At 46.9% G+C, this 20,510-nt stretch overlaps 4 protein-coding genes across 4 annotated transcripts in view; 2 read left to right on the top strand and 2 right to left on the bottom strand.

The window, feature by feature from the left end:
- Positions 1 to 918: 918 nt before the first annotated feature.
- On the top strand, positions 919 to 3,454 carry LOC147223267 (transcription factor 7-like 1). Its single transcript, XM_086166108.1, has 6 exons — positions 919 to 994; positions 1,078 to 1,232; positions 1,875 to 1,996; positions 2,065 to 2,185; positions 3,216 to 3,323; positions 3,389 to 3,454. The coding sequence occupies exons 1-6, from the start codon at positions 919 to 921 to the stop codon at positions 3,452 to 3,454; spliced, it is 648 nt and encodes a 215-aa protein (XP_086022234.1).
- A 456-nt stretch (positions 3,455 to 3,910) lies between these two features.
- On the bottom strand, positions 3,911 to 12,141 carry sgms2b (sphingomyelin synthase 2b). Its single transcript, XM_086166357.1, has 7 exons — positions 12,008 to 12,141; positions 10,226 to 10,933; positions 8,366 to 8,483; positions 8,225 to 8,282; positions 7,689 to 7,784; positions 5,387 to 5,553; positions 3,911 to 5,301 (listed from the first exon to the last, which is right to left on the bottom strand). Exons 2-7 carry the CDS (start codon positions 10,741 to 10,743, stop codon positions 5,128 to 5,130), a joined length of 1,131 nt encoding a protein of 376 aa, XP_086022483.1. The 5' UTR covers positions 10,744 to 10,933; positions 12,008 to 12,141; the 3' UTR covers positions 3,911 to 5,127.
- An 819-nt stretch (positions 12,142 to 12,960) lies between these two features.
- Positions 12,961 to 15,731, top strand: aimp1b (aminoacyl tRNA synthetase complex interacting multifunctional protein 1b). Its single transcript, XM_086166359.1, has 7 exons — positions 12,961 to 13,072; positions 14,362 to 14,456; positions 14,532 to 14,645; positions 14,733 to 14,879; positions 14,997 to 15,193; positions 15,267 to 15,426; positions 15,502 to 15,731. The coding sequence occupies exons 1-7, from the start codon at positions 13,044 to 13,046 to the stop codon at positions 15,666 to 15,668; spliced, it is 909 nt and encodes a 302-aa protein (XP_086022485.1). The 5' UTR covers positions 12,961 to 13,043; the 3' UTR covers positions 15,669 to 15,731.
- Positions 15,732 to 18,405: 2,674 nt separating this feature from the next.
- LOC147223270 (dickkopf-related protein 2-like) overlaps positions 18,406 to 20,510 on the bottom strand; it is a 3,290-nt gene continuing 1,185 nt past the window's right edge. Inside the window, exons 2-5 of the mRNA XM_086166110.1 lie at positions 20,481 to 20,510; positions 20,224 to 20,398; positions 18,913 to 19,029; positions 18,406 to 18,814 (exon numbers count right to left, since the gene is read on the bottom strand). The exon at positions 20,481 to 20,510 is cut by the window's right edge and continues 134 nt beyond it. Of these exons, the coding sequence (XP_086022236.1) occupies positions 18,525 to 18,814; positions 18,913 to 19,029; positions 20,224 to 20,398; positions 20,481 to 20,510 (612 nt within the window). The 3' untranslated portion in view covers positions 18,406 to 18,524. The remainder of the gene's footprint in view (positions 18,815 to 18,912; positions 19,030 to 20,223; positions 20,399 to 20,480) is intronic.

Below are 20,510 nucleotides of genomic sequence, written 5' to 3' on the forward strand. Positions count from 1 at the left end.
GGGCGAGGTCAAAGGTCAGAGAGTGGTCTACATTTCACACAAGCCACGTTTACGTCCCGTTGACGGCGAGCAGGCGAGAACATGCAGAGCAGAGGAGGAGGAGGAGCAGCAGAAGACGGGCAGGAGCTGAAGCTGGAGCTGAAGGTGAAGCTGAAGCTGGAGCTGAAGGTGACGTGAAGCCACCTGAAGATCACCTGCAAGGCTTCCTCCATCTCCATCTCCTTCTTCTTCCTTAGCGTGTCCACTGCGTTTGAAGCCGTGAGTTTCATGTTTATTACAAAACTGTTTATTTACTCACATTTATTCGTCTGAAGTTGTACCTTTTCATGTTGACATCAAAGAGATCATAGTAAAATATTAATTTATCTTTGATGTTGTTTGCCTTGTTGCTATTTGTAATCCTAAACACTCGTTTTATTATTATTGTTATTATTTCATATACTATCATTATTATTGTATCTTCTCAATCATGATGATTGTAGTTATAACAATTGTTATTACTATAGTATTATTACGAATATTAATATTAATGTTATTAATATCATAATATCATCTATAACAATGATACAATGATAATATTTACATTATATAATAACTATGATAAAAATAATCATTATTATTGTCATTATTATGTTGTTTTTGATAATAAATGTTTATGTGTTACTATTGCGATTATAACGCTAATGATAATAATAATAATGCTGATAGTAACACCAATCATGTATAGTGGTGATATGGATCATATTTTTAAAATATAATCATAATGTAAAAAATTATCATTCTTATAAATGATACTTTAAAAAATCAAATCATAATAATGATTGGATTTAATTATTTTGTTTTGTTTGGACTGACGTGATCAGTGAAACACCGAAATACTGATGCAAGTATTGATTCCAGTTCCAGGAGTCCGAACCAATGAGCCACCAGGTCCAGAACCAGGTCCAGAACCAGGTCCAGGTCCAGGTCCAGACCCCCGCCAGGGTCTCGTCTGGTGAGAACCCTCCCTCTGAGTGCGTTTCGTTAAAAACGATCGTTTTACCTGATTTTTGCGCTTTGTGATTTTTGGCCCTCCAGGGCCGCCCAACCAGCAACTGGCCACGCCCATTGCCCCGCCCCTGGCCACGCCCCTTCCCGGTGTCTCACCCACCTGCTTGTCTGCATGGGGAACATCTCTGCTGCAGTACCAGCATGTCACCACTAGGGGGCGCCCCTGCGTAGCAGAGCCTCTGGTGAGAGGATAGTGTGTGTGTGTGTGTGTTTGTGTGTGTTTGTGTGTGTGTGTGTGTGTGTGTGTGTGTGTGTGTGTGGCCTCGAGGCCAATATGGTGGCATTCTGACACGATCAGTGTCAAGACAGACTTTGGTTTGGAGGGTCACGACACACACACACACACACACACACACACACAAACACACACCCACACCCCCCCACACACCCCCACACCCCCCCCCCCCCCCCCCCCCCCCCACACACACACACACACACACACACACACACACACACACACACACACACACACACACACACACACACACACACACACTCCCACAGCCGGGGAGGAAACAACTGTCACTTTGAGTTACCGTTTATCGGAATATTTGTGGAAGAAATCCAGGAGGTCCTGCAGGAGCCAGATCTTCTGGAAGTGAGCAGACTTTCTTGAAGATGTTCCTCATCTTCATCCCAGATGTTCTTCAGGTCCATCAGACTGCAGGGAGCTTCTGGATCTGGATAAGTGATGGTATCTCTGGTACCAAACGTACCTCCGGGGTGGAGATGAGAGCAGGGATGTGGAGGTTCTGAGGACGTAGAAGCTCCACATGTTAGATGTTTGGAGATAAACTCTGGTTCCTCCTTCTTCTCCTCCACAGCCGTCCGTCCACCCCCTGGTTCCTCTGCTCCTCTACAGCGACCGCCATTTTCCCGCCGCCCCGCCCTTCACCGCCGCCGCCGGCTCACGCCCCTGCTGTCGCCACGGCAACACCCCATCCAGGTGAAAGGTCCTCCAGAAGAAGAAGAAGAAGTTCTTGAGCACCTGAGCTCACCTTCTCCCCCCTCCAGCCAGCAGGTGAAGAAACCTCTGAACGCCTTCATGCTGTACATGAAGGAGATGCGGCAGAAGGTGCTGCAGGAGGGCGGCGAGCGCGAGAGCGCCGCCATCAACCGCATCCTGGGGCGCCGGGTGAGTCCATCTGGGTCTACAGGGGGGGGACAATCCAGAAGATAAGAAGAACTTTATTTATCCCGAAGGAAATTATTTTGCCAGAGTTTCAAGCATAAGAAATAAGAAATACAATGAAATATAAAGTGTCAAAGTTGAGGCTATCAAGTGTTTTAAGGTCTTAAAAAGTGCAAAGATTTGAAGATTCCCTGCGGCTGAAGGAAGAGGAGCTCCTTGGTGGGATCAGTCTACGACTGAAAGAGCTCTGACAGGACGTCAGTGTCCATGCAGGAGGTGATGGACGTCCATGATCCTGAGGAGCTTCCTCAGCATCCTCCTCTCTGGACAACAGTCTCCAGCTCCACTCCCAGGACAGATCCAGCTCTCCTGATGAGCTTCTTAAGTCTGTCTTGAACCTGCTGCCCAGGACACAACAGCGTAGAAGATGGCGCTGGACACCACCGAGTGGTAGAACATCTGCAGCATGGTCCTGCAGATGTTGAAAGATCTGAGGAAGAACAGGCGCCTCTGACCCTTCTTGAAGTTGGCATTGGTGTTCAAAGTCCAGTCCAGTTTATTGTCCAAGTGGACACCCAGGTACTTGTAGGTGTCCACGATGTCCACTTCTGTACCCCTGATGGTGACCGGATCCAGGTGGGTCCCTAGACAAGGGTAGTTTGACAGAATGGGAAGTGGTGTCCTGGAAAGGCACACTAGAATCTTTGAGGTATCAGAACAGGATAAACTTGTAGTTCTTACTTACAGTTCTACTGTTTGGCCAGACGTTGAAAGATCTGAGGAAAAACAGGCACCTCTGAACCTTCTTGAAGTCCAGTTTATTGTCCAAGTGGACACCCAGGTACTTGTAAGTGTCCACAATGTCCACTTCTGTACCCCTGATGGTGACTGGATCCAGGTGGGTCAAAGACAAAGATCACTTCTTGATCGCCCCACCATGCAGAAGGTGGAGGTCCAAGAAAGCCAAAACAGGACCCCAAACTCATGTCCCTTCTTGTTTTGGAAATAAATAACCCCCCGTTTCCCGCCGCAGTGGAACACCTTGTCGCCGATGGAACAGTCCAAATACTACGATCTGGCCCAGAAGGAGCGCCGGCTGCACATGCAGCTCTACCCCGGCTGGTCGGCGCGGGAGAATTACGTAAGATGGCGGCGGCGGCGGCGGGAACCCCGTCACCGTGACGACACGTCTGTTTTGTGTTCCAGGGAAAGAGGAAGAGGAGGCGGGGCCAGAAGCCGTCGGGAGGCGGAGCCGAGATGGCGTCCGTTTGAGGGAAAAGCTACAAGTCCTCTGAAAGAGGGGGCGGGTTAAGCCCCGCCTCCCTTGTGAAAAAAACAGATTCTGATTGGTTGCTTAAGTGTACTGTGTCTTTGCCCCATGCGACAACCCCGATGATACACCCGTGTTTAATAAACCGCTAACCTGCTACCTGATGTTAGCCTGTGAATCTGTGACTTTTGGAACGGTTCGCAAACAGCGGGTGATGCTGGAGCATTAGCTTGCTAGCATGTTAGCATGCCCTCTGCAGACAACATGGATATTGTAACGACGAAACATTTCTGTTTTGTCGTGTAGATAGCGAGCTACAAGAACGGAGGGACTAAATTTTGTCAGCACGTGCTAGCAGGCTAATGCGCCGGCAATCGTTCTTGCTTTAGCTCAAAAATCGAGCGTAGTGAAGACCACTGAGAGGATTAAGAAAGAAGACAAAATTTAATTCAGTGACATCAGACAGGGAGGTGCTTTTCAATTCGTACAAAAATGGACTGTCAGTAAACAAAACCGGTGAAAGCATGTTGACAACACCGGCTAAGCTAGCAGCGCACATTTGTGTCGCTAGCTGACTAGCAGCGCACACTAATCACCGCTGCCAACAGAAGTGAGTACTTAAGTCTTGTCGGGAGGTAGCCTGAACAAACTGTCTCACGTAGCTTATCTGCTAATCAAAGTCTTACTGATAGCAAGCTAGCTTCCATAAATAAAGCGGTTCGTAAACTCCTGAAGGTCCGCCATTCAAGCCTGAGGGACATTTTGTCTGACAGGTAGTGGTTTAACGTGCGTTGGAGATTAATGGGAGGCGTTTCCAGGTGAGGTCTAGCGGTTCGCTAAGCTAAGCTTTTCACCCGGAATGCTAGTCCAGTGTTAACGGTCAGCAGCGATGGTGCACGTTGAGTTAGCGCATCGACCAAACGTCCAGAAACCAGCTACATATTTTAAATTTAGGGTATCTCGTTGTGAAACCACGTAGCTTGCTAGCGCTAAGCCAGCCCACATCAATGGAAAGGAACAGCTAGCTTTCGAGAATGTATTGATAACATTTTTGCGAGGGAGTCTCGCAAAGCTGAGATTGTTTTTGACGGCAGCCTAGCCTAGCTAGCTAGCCTCCGCATGTTCATGTTGCAGAATGCCAGTGCCACTTCTGTTGCGCCAGAACGTCGCAGATCAGAAACCGGGAATGTGGTGGAGGCTAAGGTAAAGGCTACTCTGGGGGAACCGTTGGAAAGCAACGGATGACTTAAACGTCCAACTGTTTGTTTGTTTTATGAAAAATTAGCTTTATTGCAAGAGAATGTTGACGAGTAAAAAAGAAATTCCGAGCTTTGCACAGTAAAAATGGCATTTTGAAAAAACCGCTACGTGCTTTTCCTTCATTGTTTGTGAGAAGTGTCCTTTTTTTTTTAGCCTTTTGTTTTAAATTGAGAGCTAACCGTTAGCATCCCCCACATTGTCAAGCTGTCGGGTCAAGCTGACGTGCGGTCGCTTTGGACATGCGTGGACGCCTCCGACGTCCAGGCGGGGTTTGGTGGTGCTGCTGGTGCTAACTCCCTGGAACCGCGATTAAAAACCAAAAAAAAATAGGTGCTGATCAATTCATGATCAAAGTGACGCCGGGTAAACGTCCTCCTCGAATAAATAAACCGTCCTCCCGTTTCCGGCGCCGTCCTTATTCGTCTCTGCCGCCGCCCACCATCCTGTATCTCTGTCTGCAGGAGGTGGGCAGCGACAGCGGCCAGGAGATCACCACCGGCACCGCCGTCTGGACGTTCCCCTCCAGGAAACGGAACACCGGGTTCCACCAGGTCCTGGACAGGAAGTTGCCGGGCGCGTCGCGCAGGGACTGCAAACGGCACAGAACAGGAAGTGTTCAGGAGGAAGGCGGTACCTCTGAGTGTGTGTGTGTGTGTGTGTGTGTGTGTCCGTACATGTGTGTTGGCCATGGTGTGGTACCACCAGAAGGTGCGAGTGGTAACAAAGTACCCAACAAGCACGTCGATGCTGTAGTGCTCGTGGGCCACCAGGATGCAGATGACGCCCGACGCGCTCAGAGTCCAGCAGATCCAGCGGTACCACCACATCCAGCGGGGGGAGTCTGGACACACACACACACACACACACACACACACACACACACCGGCGGGGTGAGTCGGCACAGCAACGCACCACAACGAATGGTAACACACACATGTGACGGCGTGCTAGCATAAAACATCCCTGTAAAAACAAGACGGTAAGTATGACAACAGGCATCCATGACAACGGCAACACACGTCACGCATGTTGACATGACACACGACGACGACAAAAAATGACAGGAAACAACAATAAACATGCACAACAATAGCAACGCACAACAATGACATAATGTACACCGCGACAACACAACATGAACATACTTGGATACAACACAACAATAAACAAATGACAACAACGACACGAAAACAACAGTATCAAGCAACGGTGACAAAACAACACAACAATGTGCAAACTGACACACAACTGCAACAACAAACAACGACATGAAACAACAATTTACGTACGCAGAAGACAACAATGAACATGTGTGGCAACAGTGACACGCAACTATACAATACTAGCATGAAACCACATACAGTTACAATACAACATGCGTGTTGACATGACGACGACAACAACACACACGTTGATGCAACAACATACGTGAAAAGAAGACAACACTAAACATGCATGACAACACACTGCGCACACGGACACCAACTACGACAACAATAACAAACAACGCAATGAAACAACAACCGAAGACGATGTGAAGACAACAGAAGACAACAATGGCAACGGCGACGCACAACAAATAAGGATAACACACGCTAACAGAAAACAACACAAACTAATGCACAGTGACAAAACAACAACGGACAGGAGACAGCGATGAGCATGCATGACAACAGACACACAACCACATACAATGACAACAAGTTGACAAGACAACAAAAACACTTTGCAACTTTTGTGCATACAAGACAACAAACGCACACACAATGACAACAGGATACAACACACAGTGCAAACAGGCGTCAACAACGCACACAACAGCAGATGAAACACAAAATACAACCATCACACTGCCGTGACAACAGAAAACAGTAAACATGACGACAGTAACACACAACGACACATGGTAGCGACGTACGGCAAGCAACGATTGAAGATGACAAATGTGTATGACAACACAAAAAAACTAAGGTACCACACGCTAACACAAAACGACAACATAAAACAACACACGGGGACAAAATAACGTTTGCGACATGAAGAACACAACGCACAACAACAAACAAGACGACAATAAACATGACAAGAGTGAAATACAACTAATTGCAACGACACACAGCGACACAACGATGTGCACGTTGATGCACAACATCGATGACAAAAACACACAACAATGACATCATATAGACCATGACAACAGGCGACAAAACAACGTGCACTTTGATACACAACAACAACAACAACAAACCAACAGAAAATGACAAACAATGTCAACATACTCGGATAGAAGTCAGCAATGGACCTAAAGGACAACAACAACACAACAATGTTAAGTAACACACATTGGCAAAACAATACACACATTGACACACAACAACACTAAACATGCACCACACACCAGTGTGCACACTGACACACAACAGAAAAGAAGGTACGGTGACGAAACAACAACCATGTTGACACAACAGCAGCAACCAGAAGACGACAATAATCATGCATGGCGACAGCGACACACAACGACAGCGTGAAACCACAACCAGCGACGACAACAACAATGTACGCAATTGCAAGACAACAGCAAACATAAACACAGTGACAACATGCAACAAAACAACACTTTGATACACAACAACAAACCGGCAGGAAACGACAAACAACAACGTCAACATACTCGGATAGAAGTCAACGCAACAACAGCATTAAGCAACGTGCAGTGACACAACACGGTGCATGTTGACACACAACAACAGCACAACACAACAAGCTTGTTGACAGAAGACAGTGATGAACATGCATGGAAAAACCACATACAGTGACAAGTTGACGACAACAACAACACACGTGGACAGAAGACAACAATGAACACGGACAACAACAAAAATGACACAGATGTTACGCAAATACAAGACAACAGCAAACGCACACGCGGTCATGACAAAAAACAACGCAAACGCAGACGACAACAAAGTAACTCACACTCCTGGATGAAGAGGTAGGACAGCGTCAACATGACGGTGTGTCCGCTGTACAGGAAGTCACCGCACATCATGTGGGAGCCCGTCAGAGACAGACCTGGGGGCGGGACAAGGGGCGGGGCTTGTTAGCAGGGGGCGGGGCTAACCGGCATACCGTTCGCTAACATTCTGCAGCAGCTTCTCTGTTTTTAGAGCCGATGGAAGCCCAGGATTACAGCGGCAGCCAATCACTGTTGAGTTTAGGGCAGGGGGCGGGGCTTAGCGGGACAGTTCGGCTGTCAATCATCAATGAACCAATGGGGAGAACATTGGATTGAGAACATAGGAAAACCATGGAAGGAGAACATGAGGAGAATCAAGGCAGAAGAACTTGAGGAGAACATGAGGAGAACCAAGGCAGGAGAACATGAGGAGAACATGAGGAGAACCCAGGCAGGAGAACATGCAGAACCAGGCGGGACCACCAGCACCGACCCAGACCTCCTCCTCCTCGGGGAGAACCAGGAGAACCTGGACGAGCCACTTTGAAAGGTTCACCTCCTCCGGAGATCAGCTTGAGGATCCTCCAGATCTTGCCGGTGGAGTCGTTGTACAGCTGCGTGGAGGAGGACAGGCCTGGTTACCACGGCGACGGCGGTCCGGCGTGGGGGCGGGGCTTACCTTGGGGGCGGGGCTTACCTTGGGGGCGCACACCATGTGACGCCCGGGGACGGGCAGCGTGGTGACGTACATGGTGACGCAGCGGTACATGTACAAAGTCCCGATCAGGAAGAAGCAGCGCCGGCCGATGATGGACCTGCAGGACAATCGATCGACGGTTATTGATCGTCTCTGGCGGCTCCTCCCGCCCTTTTCTGGATTATTGAGAATTTATTTTCTAGGCTTTTTTTTCCCCTTGGAAACGTCATGATGATAAATTTCTTTTTTTCCTTTTTTTTTGTTACCAGAATCCTTGTTTTTCAGGTCGCCTTCCACTTGCCAATTTCCGGATTATTTCACCCTTATTTTAGCCCTCGTCACTTCCAGATCATCTAGACTATCTCCTAACCATTTCCAGATTATCACCGCATAATTTCCTGTTCATTTCCGCATTATTTCTTGATTTTTATAACCCCAGATCAATTCCTGTGACGTCCAGTCTCTTTCTGAGTCTTTCGAGATTATTTCCCAAATTTTTCAAGATCATTTCACGATCAACTTCCAAAACGTTCCCTGTTCATTTCAGATTATCTCTGGATCATTTCTTGGTTATTTATTTACAGATCATTTCCTGGTTTTTTCTTTTTCAAGATTACTTCTCGGTCATTTCCAGTTTACTTCCAGATTGCACAGAAAATATTTCCTCACTGATTAATTCGAAAATCTTTTCCTTAATGTTTCCAGATTATTTTACTGATAATTTCCAGATTATATCCTTAATGAATCACTCCAGATCAATTTCCTCAATATTTCGAGATCATTTCAAGATTGTTGCTCTATCATTTCCAGATCATTTCTAAAAAAAAATCCTGTTTATTGGCAGAATATATAAAGATTTTCTCCTTGTTGATTACAGATTATTGCCAGATAAATTCCCGTCACTTTCAGATAATTTCCAGATCACATAAAAATTATTTCCTGACTGACTAATACCAAATCATTTCGTCATTAAATCTGGACCATTTCCTGATTCATTCCAGATCATTTCCAGATTGATTCCAGATCATCTTGCGATTGTTTCTTGAACATTTCCTGATTATTTCAAGATTATTTCTAAATAGTTTCCTTTTTATTTGTATATTATATAGAGATTATTGCCTTGTTAATTCCAGATTATCTACATATCATTCTGAGATTATTTCCTGGTTGTTTCCAGATTATTTCAAGATTATATAAAGATAATTTCCTGAGAGTGATTAATTCCAAATCATTTCCTCATTGGATCTGGACCATTTCCCGATTATCTCTACATCCTTTCCTGATTGATTCCAGATTATATAGATTGTTTCAAATCGACTTATTTCCAGATCATTTCTTTAATATTCGGAGATCATTTCCCGATTGGTTCAAGATCGCTTTGAGATTGTTTCTCCAACGTTTACGGATTACTTCAAGATTATTTCAAAATCATCTCCTGTTTATTTGCAGATTATAGAGATTATCGCCTTGTTCACTCAAGATTATCTCCAGATCATTTCTCGATCATTTCCTGTTTATACAAGATTATACAAAGACTATTTCCTGAGAGTGATTAATTCCAAATCATTTCCTCATTGTACCGGACCATTTCCCGATTATCTCTACAATTTTTCCGGATTTATTCCAGATTATACACAGATTGTTTCATAACTGATTACTTCCAGATCATCTCCAGATGACTTCTAGATGACTTCCTGATCTGTTTCGTTTGCATCCTTCTGGTTTTTTTTCCATGAACTCCCGTCCCGTTCCCCCCGACGGATTCCGGACTACACTTTCCGCCTCCTTTTCAGGAGCTTCCCCTCCCGAAGCGCTTCCCCCTCCCGTAACCCCGGAGATCAAGATGGCCGCCGGTCGTACTTGTGCTTGAGGAAGATCCACTGGAGGAACCAGAGGCCGACCAGGACCAGCCCGTTGACCTCGGTGACGGTGAAGGCCCAGGGCACGCGGTCCACGTAGTCGAAGAACTTGTCGGGCAGCGGCGGGCTCACCGACTTGTCGGGCACGCGCTCGTGGACCACGGTGATGACCACCGTGGTGAAGACCAGGTTGAAGACGGCGTAGAGAAACGCCACGCCCGTCTTCCACCACTCCTTGGGCAGCCGCTCCGCCCGCTCCTCCGCCACGCTGATCTTCACGTAGTCGCAGTGGCGCCGCAGGCCGCTGCTCAGCGAGCGAACCAGGCGGTTCTGCTGCAGCAGGACGCTCAGGCGCTCCGAATGCGGCGGCGGCGGCGGCTCGTGGCGCGCCGGGTCGCCGTTGCCGACCTGGTTGCCGTGGCGGCGAGGGGGCGGGGACGCCGGGCCGCTGGTCGCCACGACGACCTCCACCGGGACGTGCCCGACACCTTCGCCCTGGATCAACTCCGAGGCCGCCATCGCTCGGCCGGCGGCGGCGTCAACGCGGCAACACGGCGGTCAACCGCGGAAGTCGCTGTAATCAATAATCCAATAGCGGTGATCGATCGGCGGATGTGAAGAATCCGGTCAGGAGGCCATTATCGATCCCAGCTGATGAGGTCACAGGCGGGACAGCTGATTGGTCGGTGGCGTTTAACCAAACCAGAAGCTGTCAAATGAAATAAAATATACTTTTAAAGTCAGTAGCAACACAGGGAAATACTGCATCACACACACACACACACACACACACACCTCTCTCTCTCCTGCTAAATGTCTCGGCCGCCAACGGAATCACAAATGTCACACTCAGGTGTGTGTGTGTGTGTGTGTGTGTGTGTGTGTGTGTGTGTGTGTGCAGGCTAAAAGAAGGGTAGGAGTTTGAAAAAGAGGGTCAAAGGTCACAGGAAGAGCAGCTCCAACAACAAAACACCATTGATTTCAGCTGTTGTTAAACGCTAATCTAATTCTGGACGTTGGGACGGCGCAGACGAAGTGAGTCACAGTCAGCAGAGGCTCAAGAATCCCGACGGACTTGAACTCACCGCAGCTGAGAGGGTAAATATTTGCCGGCGTCCAACTGGATCTGACTTCCTGTTGACGTCCTCGCCGCCCAACGAGGTTAAAACCATGAGACTCTCATTACGGACGAGACGGCGGCACGAGACCCGGGGCCACGCCGGGACCGGGACCGGGACCAGGACCAGGACCTGGCGTGACCCCCCTCCCAAAAGCAGCCCAGATTCTCATTCACTAACATCAATTCCATTTTTTTTCCACTCAATAATAAACAATTTATAAATTAAAAAAATATCCTAAAATCAGGAAGCAGCTTCATTAATCGCTCTGATTTTCTGACAGGAGACTGTGTGTGTGTGTGTATGTGTGTGTGTGTGTGTGTTTGTGTGGAGGGGTTTCGCGGACACACGGCGCATGCGTACCAGAGGGAGCCGCGTCACTTGGAGTGTTTTTTTTTTTTTTTTTTTTTTTTTAATTAAAAAGTAAAAAAAAAAACAAAAAAAAAAAACGACGTTTTGTTTTCTTACCGGAAGTGCACGCGAAGAAGACAGTAACCGGAAAACACACACACATATAAATATAGATATTTTTATTAACGTATACATACACACACCTGTCGCACGCGCTTCGGAACCTTCTTCCCAACAACCGCGCGGGCGGAACTCGAATGACTCGGAACGGCGCGTGACACCCGGAAACGGCGAAGTGTAGCCGGAAGACTCACCTTTCCTCCCGCAGCGCGTCTTCACTCCTTCACCCCGGACCGTCTTCTTCTTCTTCTTCTTCTTCTTCTTCTTCTTCTTCTTCTTCTTCCTGATCCTGGGTGACGGTGCGCGCGCAGCCGCAGCACGTTTCGACGTCAGGTGCGAGCGGACACGCCCAGTCGCACCTCCATATATGGTGCGGGGCTCGGCCACGCCCCCTTCCTGTAGGCCACGCCCCTTCCCGGAAACCTGAATCACCTGTTCGGGTGAACTCGGGTTTTCCCGTCAAACCCACGAAGGACATAATCAATTAATCGTATTGTAACTTTATCATTATCATCGAGAAATAAATATGTTGCTAAAAGTTAGAGATAAAATTAAATACAAATTAAATTTCCACATTGTGGGAAAAGTAGAGAAGTATTCTATTTTAATATAATAATTATCATTGTTGTTGTTATTACTGTCATTGCTACTTTTATCATTATTTTCCTTCTCCATTGGTATTGATCTTATTGCCAATGTTATTTCTGATTATTACTTTTAAAATATCAGTTTCCTGAATGACAGTTTTGGATAGAACGCCTCAAAGGCATTAATTAAAGTGCTCACAAACAGGTTTATTTTAAGTTGAGATAATAACTTGTATAAATATTGTATATTTTTAATGATATAATTAAGGATGATACTTCCCGTCGACCCTCATTGTCGACTGGAAGAAGGGCGAGTGACTGGAAGAGTCATTCAAATCGGCAATATCTATTTTTAAAAGAAAATGGCAAAACAAAAAAAAAAAGTGAATTATGTAAAAAAACATTTTAAATTTTTTTCTAGGTTTTATTACATTTTCAAATGATTTTAATCAATGTTGTTATTGTTTTTGTGCTCCTGACTAGTATTTAACCATTTCGGGGGGGGGGGTCTTCACCCCCAAGTCTGTGAGGGGAGGGGGAGGGGCGTCTGACCTTTGACCCCCAGCCTCATTGATGGGAGCTCACAGCTGACACACACACACACTCGCCTGCAGAACCTTGGCGGCGGCGGCAGGACGAAGACATGGACGCAGACAAGTTGTTCAACCCCAGGTACCATATCGAGTGTGTGTGTGTGTGTGTGTGTGTGTCCATGTCATAGTTACCATCTTTTGTGTTGATGAGGTGAATAGTATCTGTGTGTGTGTGTGTGTATGATGAATAAAGTTTGAGGCTGCTGTTGACAAAGTGTGTGTCTGTAAGGCGTGTGTGTGTGTGTGTGTGTCTGGCTGTGTGTGTGTGTGTCACGTCTAAACTATGATAGTGTATCAGACATAGGCATTAAATGTGTGTCACTCACTTAAGATGTGTCTGAGGGTGTGTGTGTGTTTGTGTGTGTGTGCATGTGTAACCTTATCACTTCCTAAGTGTGTGTCACACACTGTGTTACTCATTCATAAAAAAGTCAATGTTAAATTAATCATTTTATGACTAATTATTGTGAATGATCATATAAAGGTGTGTGTATATTGTGGTCTCTTACTGGGTGGGTGTGTGTCCTTGCCAGAGTGTCGTGTGTGTGTGTGTGTGTGTGTGTGTGTGTGTGTGTTTGTGTGTGTGTGTTATTTATAGAAGCGTGTCAGAGTGCAGCTGCTTCAGCTCAGCTTTACACTGCTTTAACAGCTGCGGAGTGTGTGTCTGTGTGTGTGTGTGTGCGTGCATGTGTGTAAAATATTAATATCACACATTATTGTTATACAATTAACAATCACAATACTGATGTAATACAAAAAAAACTAATACAATATCATAAAAAATAATTAAAAAATAATATTATATTATCTAAATTAGTTTCATATAATATCATATATTATAATATAACTATAAGCTGCTACTTTTTTTCCCAAGCTTTGAATTAAAATGATGCTAAAATGATGCTACAGCTAATTTATTGATTTCTTTTCGTGCTAATGAGCTTCACGCCGCCAAAACATGAATCCTGGTCACATCAGACCCACGAAATTTGTTTAATTCCATTTAATTCTTGTTTCATTTATTATTCATCTTTTTCATCAAACATCTTCCAGCCACTGCTCAGGAAAAAAAAAATCCACTGCAAATTTGTGGATGATTCCGTTATGCATTTATTTAAAAATTAAAAAAATGTTAAATAGATAAAATAAATAAATCTATATGTACATATGTTATTTTATTTATCTTATTTTTTAAATTTCTTTTAGCTGTGCGGCTTATATTTGGTTGCACTCGATAGTCCGGAAACATGAACACGTCTTTTACCACAAATACTACTAATACTTCTGCTTGTACTGCAATTCCATTCAACTACTACGACCACGACTTCTTTTACTACGAGTACTTCTGAAAGTACTTCCTGTACTCAGCCTGGCGGCGGCGCTGATGAAGCTCGACCCCGAGGACGGCGAGAAGATGGTGGAGTACTTCAAGACGCACGCCCTGCTGAGCCGAGAGAAAGCCCGTGAGATACCGCGCGTCACCTGACAGCTGTCGGCCATCTTGGCGTCGCCGTGACGACGGGCCTGTCGTATCTCAGTCCTGCAGGCGTCGGTCAGGGAGCAGAAGAAGCTGCTGGTGGAGAACTCCAGGCTGAAGAAGGACATCGAACAGCTGAGGGCCCAGCTGCAGGAGAAGCAGAGGAGACGCAGCGGTGCGTCACACACACACACACACACACACACACACACACACACACACACACACACACACGCGTGTTCCATTCAAACCTGTGTTGCAGCCAAGGCTTTGCAGAACCTTCAGCCCTCAAGCTCCGCCTCCCCGACTGAAGGCTCCGCCTCCCCGACTGAAGGCTCCGCCTCCCCGGCTGAAGGCTCCGCCCCCTCCCGTGAGAGAGGCAACGGGCGAAGGAGAGGAGAGCGCGGGGGTGAGCGGACACACTTCCTGTGTGGACAGGAAGTGATGTCACTGTATTTGGAATCACAAAAATACTCCTTTTGCTTTAATTCTCTTCATTATTTTCCACTTCCTGTTGGCGCCGCAGCACGCCGCGCCGCCCCGCCCCCACAGGAAGCCCTCCCGGCGGTGGATGTTTCCCGCCTGGACTTGCGCGTGGGGCGGATCGTGAGCGCGCGGCGCCACCCGCTATGCGAGGCGCTGTGGGTGCAGCAGGTGGACGTCGGCGAGGGCGGCCCACGCACCGTGGTCACACGGCTGAGGGGGCGGAGCCAGCCGGACCAGGTGGGAACGATGGCGGCGTGATGGATGCTCGCCGCTATCCTCGTCTTCACCTCCCGGTCCTCTCCCCCCGCAGCTCGCCGTGCTGCTGTGCAACGTGAAACCCAGCAAGGCGAGGGGCGTGGCCTCCCAGGCCCGCCTCCTCTGCTGCTGCGGCGCCGATGACATCGTGGAGCTGCTAGCCCCGCCCCCTGACTCCGCCCCCGGGGACAGGGTCACCTGCCCGGACTTCCCAGGTAACACCAATTTTATCCGCGTCCCGTTCCGCCTCCGATCGGCCCTCGCCGGTCGCTCACTTCCTGGTTTGTCAGGTGACCCGGACCCAGAGTTGGCGTCCAAGCAGCGGCTGTGGGAGCGGCTGCAGCCGCGCCTGATGGTGGACGGCGGCGGCGAGGCCACGTACGAGGGCCGCCGGCTGCAGGTGGAGGGGAAGGGGCCGTGCCGGGCGCCGACCCTCACCCGCTGCTCCATCCGGTAGAAAGTAATTTTGAAACGCAAGAAAGTTGTGATTAAATCCAGCGAATAAAACAAAAAAAAATCATCTTCTCCGCTTCCTTTTTCCCGACGCTGTTCTCGAAAGTCGTGTCCTGGAAACAGGAAGTCCACATCGGAATGACCTTGGATGGCATCAGGAAGCAGGAAGTGAGGAAAGTCTCGTAAATTCAGTGTTTCGAGGTGAATCATCTCACCGTCCTCGGCAACGCAAGCAGGTTAATGTGAAACTTTTACAGCTTTTTAAACAATCTGGCACCCACGTTTAAAAGGACAGTTTAACAACAACAGATTCACCTCACACTGGTTAACACACGGGTTAGTTGAAGGGTTAGAGTTGTAAGAACAATGGTTGGCACACAGGTCAGCGTGTTGGTTAGCACAGCGGTTAGCGGCGTTGTGGTTAATACACTGGTCATTGTGTTGTTAGCACACAGGTTAGCGCGGTGGTTAGAGCACTGATTAACACACCGGTCGGTGTGCTGGTTAATTAGTGTTAACCAGCGTTAATTAGCACAGCGCTTAGCCAGGCGATTTGTACAACAGTTAGCCTAATGGTTAGCATGGTAGTTATCGCATGCATGTTAATATCATTTTTAAATAACAGCAAGGCATGCCAGCACTGTGGTTAGCACTGGAGTTAGCACACTGGTTAGTCATGTGATTAACACGTTGGTCAGTGTGGTGGTTAGCACACTGGTTAGAACACTGGTTAGCAAACAGGTCAGCATGTTGGTTAGCGATTAGTGAGGTGATTAGCACAGTGGTGAACACAACGGTCAGTCCGTTGTTCAGGACAGCACTTAGTGAGGTGATTAGCACAATGGTTAGCACAACTGTTAGCGTCGTGCTTAGTACAATGTGTGTTGTTGGCACACAGGTTAACACGGTGGTTAGAACACTGGTTAACACACTGGTCGGCCTGGTAGTTAGCAAACAGGTCAGTACGTTGGTTACCATAGCGCTTAGCAAGGGGATTAGCACAATGGTTAACACACCGGTCAGAACTGTGGTTATCACAGCGGTTAACATTGTGGTTACGACAATCGTTGATGCACTGGTCAGTGTGTTGTTCGCACACTGGTCGGTGTGCTGGTAAGCAAACAGGTCAGCACAGTGGTTAGCATTGTGGTTAGTACAATTGTTAGTACAATTGTTAGCGTGGTAGTTAGCACATGTTAATATCATTTTTAAATAAAAGCAAGGTATGGCAACATAGCGGTTAGCATTGGAGTTAGCACACTGGTTAGTGACGCGGATAACAGCTCGGTCAGTCAAGTGGTTAGCACGCTGGTTAGCCTAGCTGTAGCGCTTCCTCCTCAGTGGGAGAAGGTTTATGCAGGAAAACGTCGGCGTCATCTGCTGACGGTTTGTCCCGTCAGAGGTGAGACCAGCCAGATAAAAGTAACACATTCACAAAAAGGATGACGTGAACTAAAACGATTTGCATGTGGTTTAGCGAAGCTTAAAGCTTTGGTTTTGGATCTGATTGGGAAGCGAGGGGAACAAGGGAACGAGGAAAAGGAGGAAATGAGGAAACGCGGAAGGAAGATAAAAATGTCAGATGAAAGGAAACTGAACTGTAAACACGTCGGTGTTTTCAAACCTGAGGAATTTTCTCTTTCACTACCAGTTTCTTGCTGGAAACATGAAGAAATATAAATAATTATAACCTTGAAATTAGCTTTAGTATTTCACTACAAATTCTAGAAGGCTTAAAAAAACAAGATAAAATACGACAGCATTCAAAACATGACAAATCAGATCCCACAACCCAAGGAGGCGGCGGACAACCTTTTTTGTTTTGGTTGTTCTGCCTGCTCTGCTGGAGCTGCCATTCCCAGCTAATGCTTCTTCTGCTAGCCTAGTGTTAGCCACCGCTAGGCTAATGTTAGCAGTTCTTGTTTTGGTTTGTTGGGCCTACAAAATTGGGTCTGCCGTGTCCCGCTAAGGCTTCCTCTGTTAGTGTAGCTTTTGCCGTCGCTAGGCTAATATTAGCGTTTTTTGTTAGCGGAGTCGCCGTTTCCGGGTAACGCTACTTCTCCTAGCTCATCCTTAGCCGACGCCATGGTGGTGTTAGGGCTTTTTATTGGGATTGTAGGGCTGACTGATCTGGAGCTGCGGTGTCGCTTAGCATTAACCTTTGCTAAGCTAATGATAGTGGATAGTGGGATAATGATTCCTTTACTAGCTTAGCGCTGGCCACGATGAGGCAAATGCTAGCAGTTTTTATTGTTACGTTTTCTGCGCTGGAGCTGCGGCTAAAACTAAGCTAGGAAACTGCTGCTAGGATAATGTTAGCTGAAGATTTCTTTGCTCTCAACATTTCAGGTCCTTTCTATCTTCTTTCTGATTTCGACTATTATTTATTCTGTTAGAATTTTGGCTAATATCTTCATATTTGATTTAAATAATCATCATTGTCTGGAATTTTACTGGAAAGTGTTTAATCGTCCAACAAAATAAAATTAACATGACAAGATATATATTTTTTAAGAAATCATTAAATCATTAAAAGGAAGAATTTTCCGAGAAAAATCAACAAAATATGTTCCTTTTTTCAACTATTTACAGCTTCGTGATTAAAGCGGTTTATTTTAAAAGCATTATTTAAAATAAAAAAAACCCTCTGAGGTCAAACCGGTCCGACCTCTTAACAACAAACATCCACTTCCTGTTCGGAAGCTGATAAACATCAAGACGTTTTTGTTTTTTTTTCTCACAATAAAGCGTTTCCTGTCCGCGGGAATGAAGTCAAACCAGATTCCCGTCCGGTTTGCGGCCTCCGACGGCCGGGAGGAGCCCCGGGTCCCGGGGGGTTTCGGTTCGTTAGCATACGGATTCAGTCCTTCTGCCAGTCTCTCCTGCAGATGTGGAGTCTGGTATCGGTCGCGGACGCCAGCGTTTCCCGCCTGGAGCGACGAGGAGCGGATGGCGGCGGCCTGCAGCGGAGCTCGCCGCCGCAGGGGCAGCGCTGGAAGAGCTCCAGGCCGAGGGCGCCTTTGCGGCGTTGGCGCGAGCAAACCTGCCCGTCCTGCAGCACCGGCTTGCAGATGCGGGTCCAGAAGTGGCGAGCGCAGCAGAGACCTTCCGAGCAGCCGGACGAGCGCACGCACGGGTCGCCCACCTGACCTAAAACACACACACACACACACACACACACACGCTGTCTTAGCCGATCAGATTGATCAGTAGCGTTAGCGCTAGCGTGTTCTCGGGTCGTGACTCACCTTTCCCCGCCTCCTCCGACGCCGCCGTCGCCGCCCTCCTCCTCCATCCTCTGCCGCCGCCGCCGGCGTCCGGGATCCTCTGGGACAGCAGAGCGGGAAACACCGACACACACACGTCTGCAGGGGCGGCAGTGCAAATATCACACACACACACACACACACACACACAAATAAACAAACACACAACACAACCAGCAGCACGACAATTAGCAATCGTCATCGCAATAGTGATAGCAGTAGTAATAGTAGTGGTAGTATAGTAGTAGTAGTACTGGTAGTAGCAGTAGTAGTAGTAGGGGTAGTAATTGTTATTGTAGTAGTTGTAGTATTAGTAGTAGTAGAATTAGGAATTGTCGTAGTAGTAGTTGTAGTAGAGTTAGCGATTGTGTTAAAAGTAGTTGTAGTAGTATTAGTAGTGGTGGTGGTGGTAGAAGTAGTAGTTGTAGTAGTAGAGGTAGTAGTAGTAGTAGTAGTGGTGGTGGTAATAGTAGTTGTCATATAATAATATTGGTGGTAATAGTAATAGTAGTGGTAGTAGTAGTAGTAGTAGCAATTGTTATTGTAGTTGTAGTTGTAGTAGTAGTAGTAGTAGTAGTAATAGTACTGGTAGTAGTAGTAGTAGTAGTAGTGGTAGCAATTGTAATTGTAGTTGTAGTATTAGTAGTAGTAGAATTAGGAATTGTCGTAGTAGTAGTAGTAGTTGTAGTAGAGTTGGCGATTGTGGTAGTAGCAGAATAAGGGTTCATCATAGTAGTAGTAGAGTAGATTAATAGTAGTAGAGTTAGTGTATGCTGTTGTAGTTGTAGTAGTAGTAAAAGTAGTTGTAGTAGTATTAGTAGTGGTAGTAGTAGTAGTAGTAGTGGTGGCAATAGCAGTTGTCGTAATAATAACATTGGTGGTAGTAGTAGTAGTAATAGTTCAGGTAGTAGTAGTAGTTGTAGTAGAGTTAGCAATTGTAGTAGTAACAGAATTAGAGATCATCATAGTCGTAGTGTGGAATAATAGTAGTAGAGTTAGTGATTGCCGTTGTAGTAGTAGTAGTAGTAGTAGTAGTAGTAGTAGTAGTAGTAGTAGCAGAATTAGGAATCGTCGTAGTAGTAGTAGTTGTAGTACAGTTAGCGATTGTGGTAAAAGTAGTTGTAGTAGTATTAGTAGTGGTGGTGGTGGTAGAAGTAGTAGTAGTAGTAATAGTGGGAGTAGTCGTAGTAGTAGTGGTGGTAGTAGTAGTTGTCGTAACAATAATATTGGTGGTAGTAGTAGTAGTAGTAGTAGTAGTAGTAGTAGTAGTAGTAGTGATGGTGAACCCCTTACCGTTGCGACAGTGGTTGCCCGGACAACACATTCCGTCTCTATGGCAACGCCTGTTTCTGCGGCGGCAGGTCTTGCAGCGGGAGTGGGCGGGGCCTCTGGAGTGGGCGGGGCCTCCGGAGGGGGCGTGGCAGTAGTTGCCCTCGCGACACTCCAGGTCGCTCATGCACTGGTAGAGCTGCGGACAGGCGCGCGCGACAGCGGTTGATGCCGTGCGCGTGCGATCACAGTGAACGTAAGACGTGCGCGCGCGCGCTTACCGTCAGGTCCACGTTCGGCTCCCACGCGCT

The sequence above is a fragment of the Fistularia commersonii genome, chromosome 19 (assembly GCF_037954325.1).
Source record: "Fistularia commersonii isolate RoL2024-O1a breed Wild chromosome 19, RoL_Fcom_v1.0, whole genome shotgun sequence".
Lineage (NCBI taxonomy): Eukaryota > Metazoa > Chordata > Actinopteri > Syngnathiformes > Fistulariidae > Fistularia > Fistularia commersonii.

Excerpts from the sequence above, each read along its gene's own strand:
- aimp1b (XM_086166359.1), top strand. The coding sequence starts at position 13,044 with ATGGACGCAGACAAGTTGTTCAACCCCAG. Across the intron at positions 13,073-14,361 it reads GACAAGTTGTTCAACCCCAG|CCTGGCGGCGGCGCTGATGA; the intron begins GTACCATATCGA and ends TCCTGTACTCAG. Across the intron at positions 14,880-14,996 it reads AAGGAGAGGAGAGCGCGGGG|CACGCCGCGCCGCCCCGCCC; the intron begins GTGAGCGGACAC and ends TTGGCGCCGCAG.
- sgms2b (XM_086166357.1), bottom strand. The coding sequence starts at position 10,743 with ATGGCGGCCTCGGAGTTGATCCAGGGCGAAGGTGTCGGGCACGTCCCG. Across the intron at positions 8,484-10,225 it reads TGGATCTTCCTCAAGCACAA|GTCCATCATCGGCCGGCGCT; the intron begins GTACGACCGGCG and ends ATTGTCCTGCAG. Across the intron at positions 8,283-8,365 it reads ACATGGTGTGCGCCCCCAAG|CTGTACAACGACTCCACCGG; the intron begins GTAAGCCCCGCC and ends TCCTCCACGCAG.
- LOC147223267 (XM_086166108.1), top strand. The coding sequence starts at position 919 with ATGAGCCACCAGGTCCAGAACCAGGTCCAGAACCAGGTCCAGGTCCAG. Across the intron at positions 995-1,077 it reads CCCCGCCAGGGTCTCGTCTG|GGCCGCCCAACCAGCAACTG; the intron begins GTGAGAACCCTC and ends TTGGCCCTCCAG. Across the intron at positions 1,233-1,874 it reads CCTGCGTAGCAGAGCCTCTG|CCGTCCGTCCACCCCCTGGT; the intron begins GTGAGAGGATAG and ends TCTCCTCCACAG.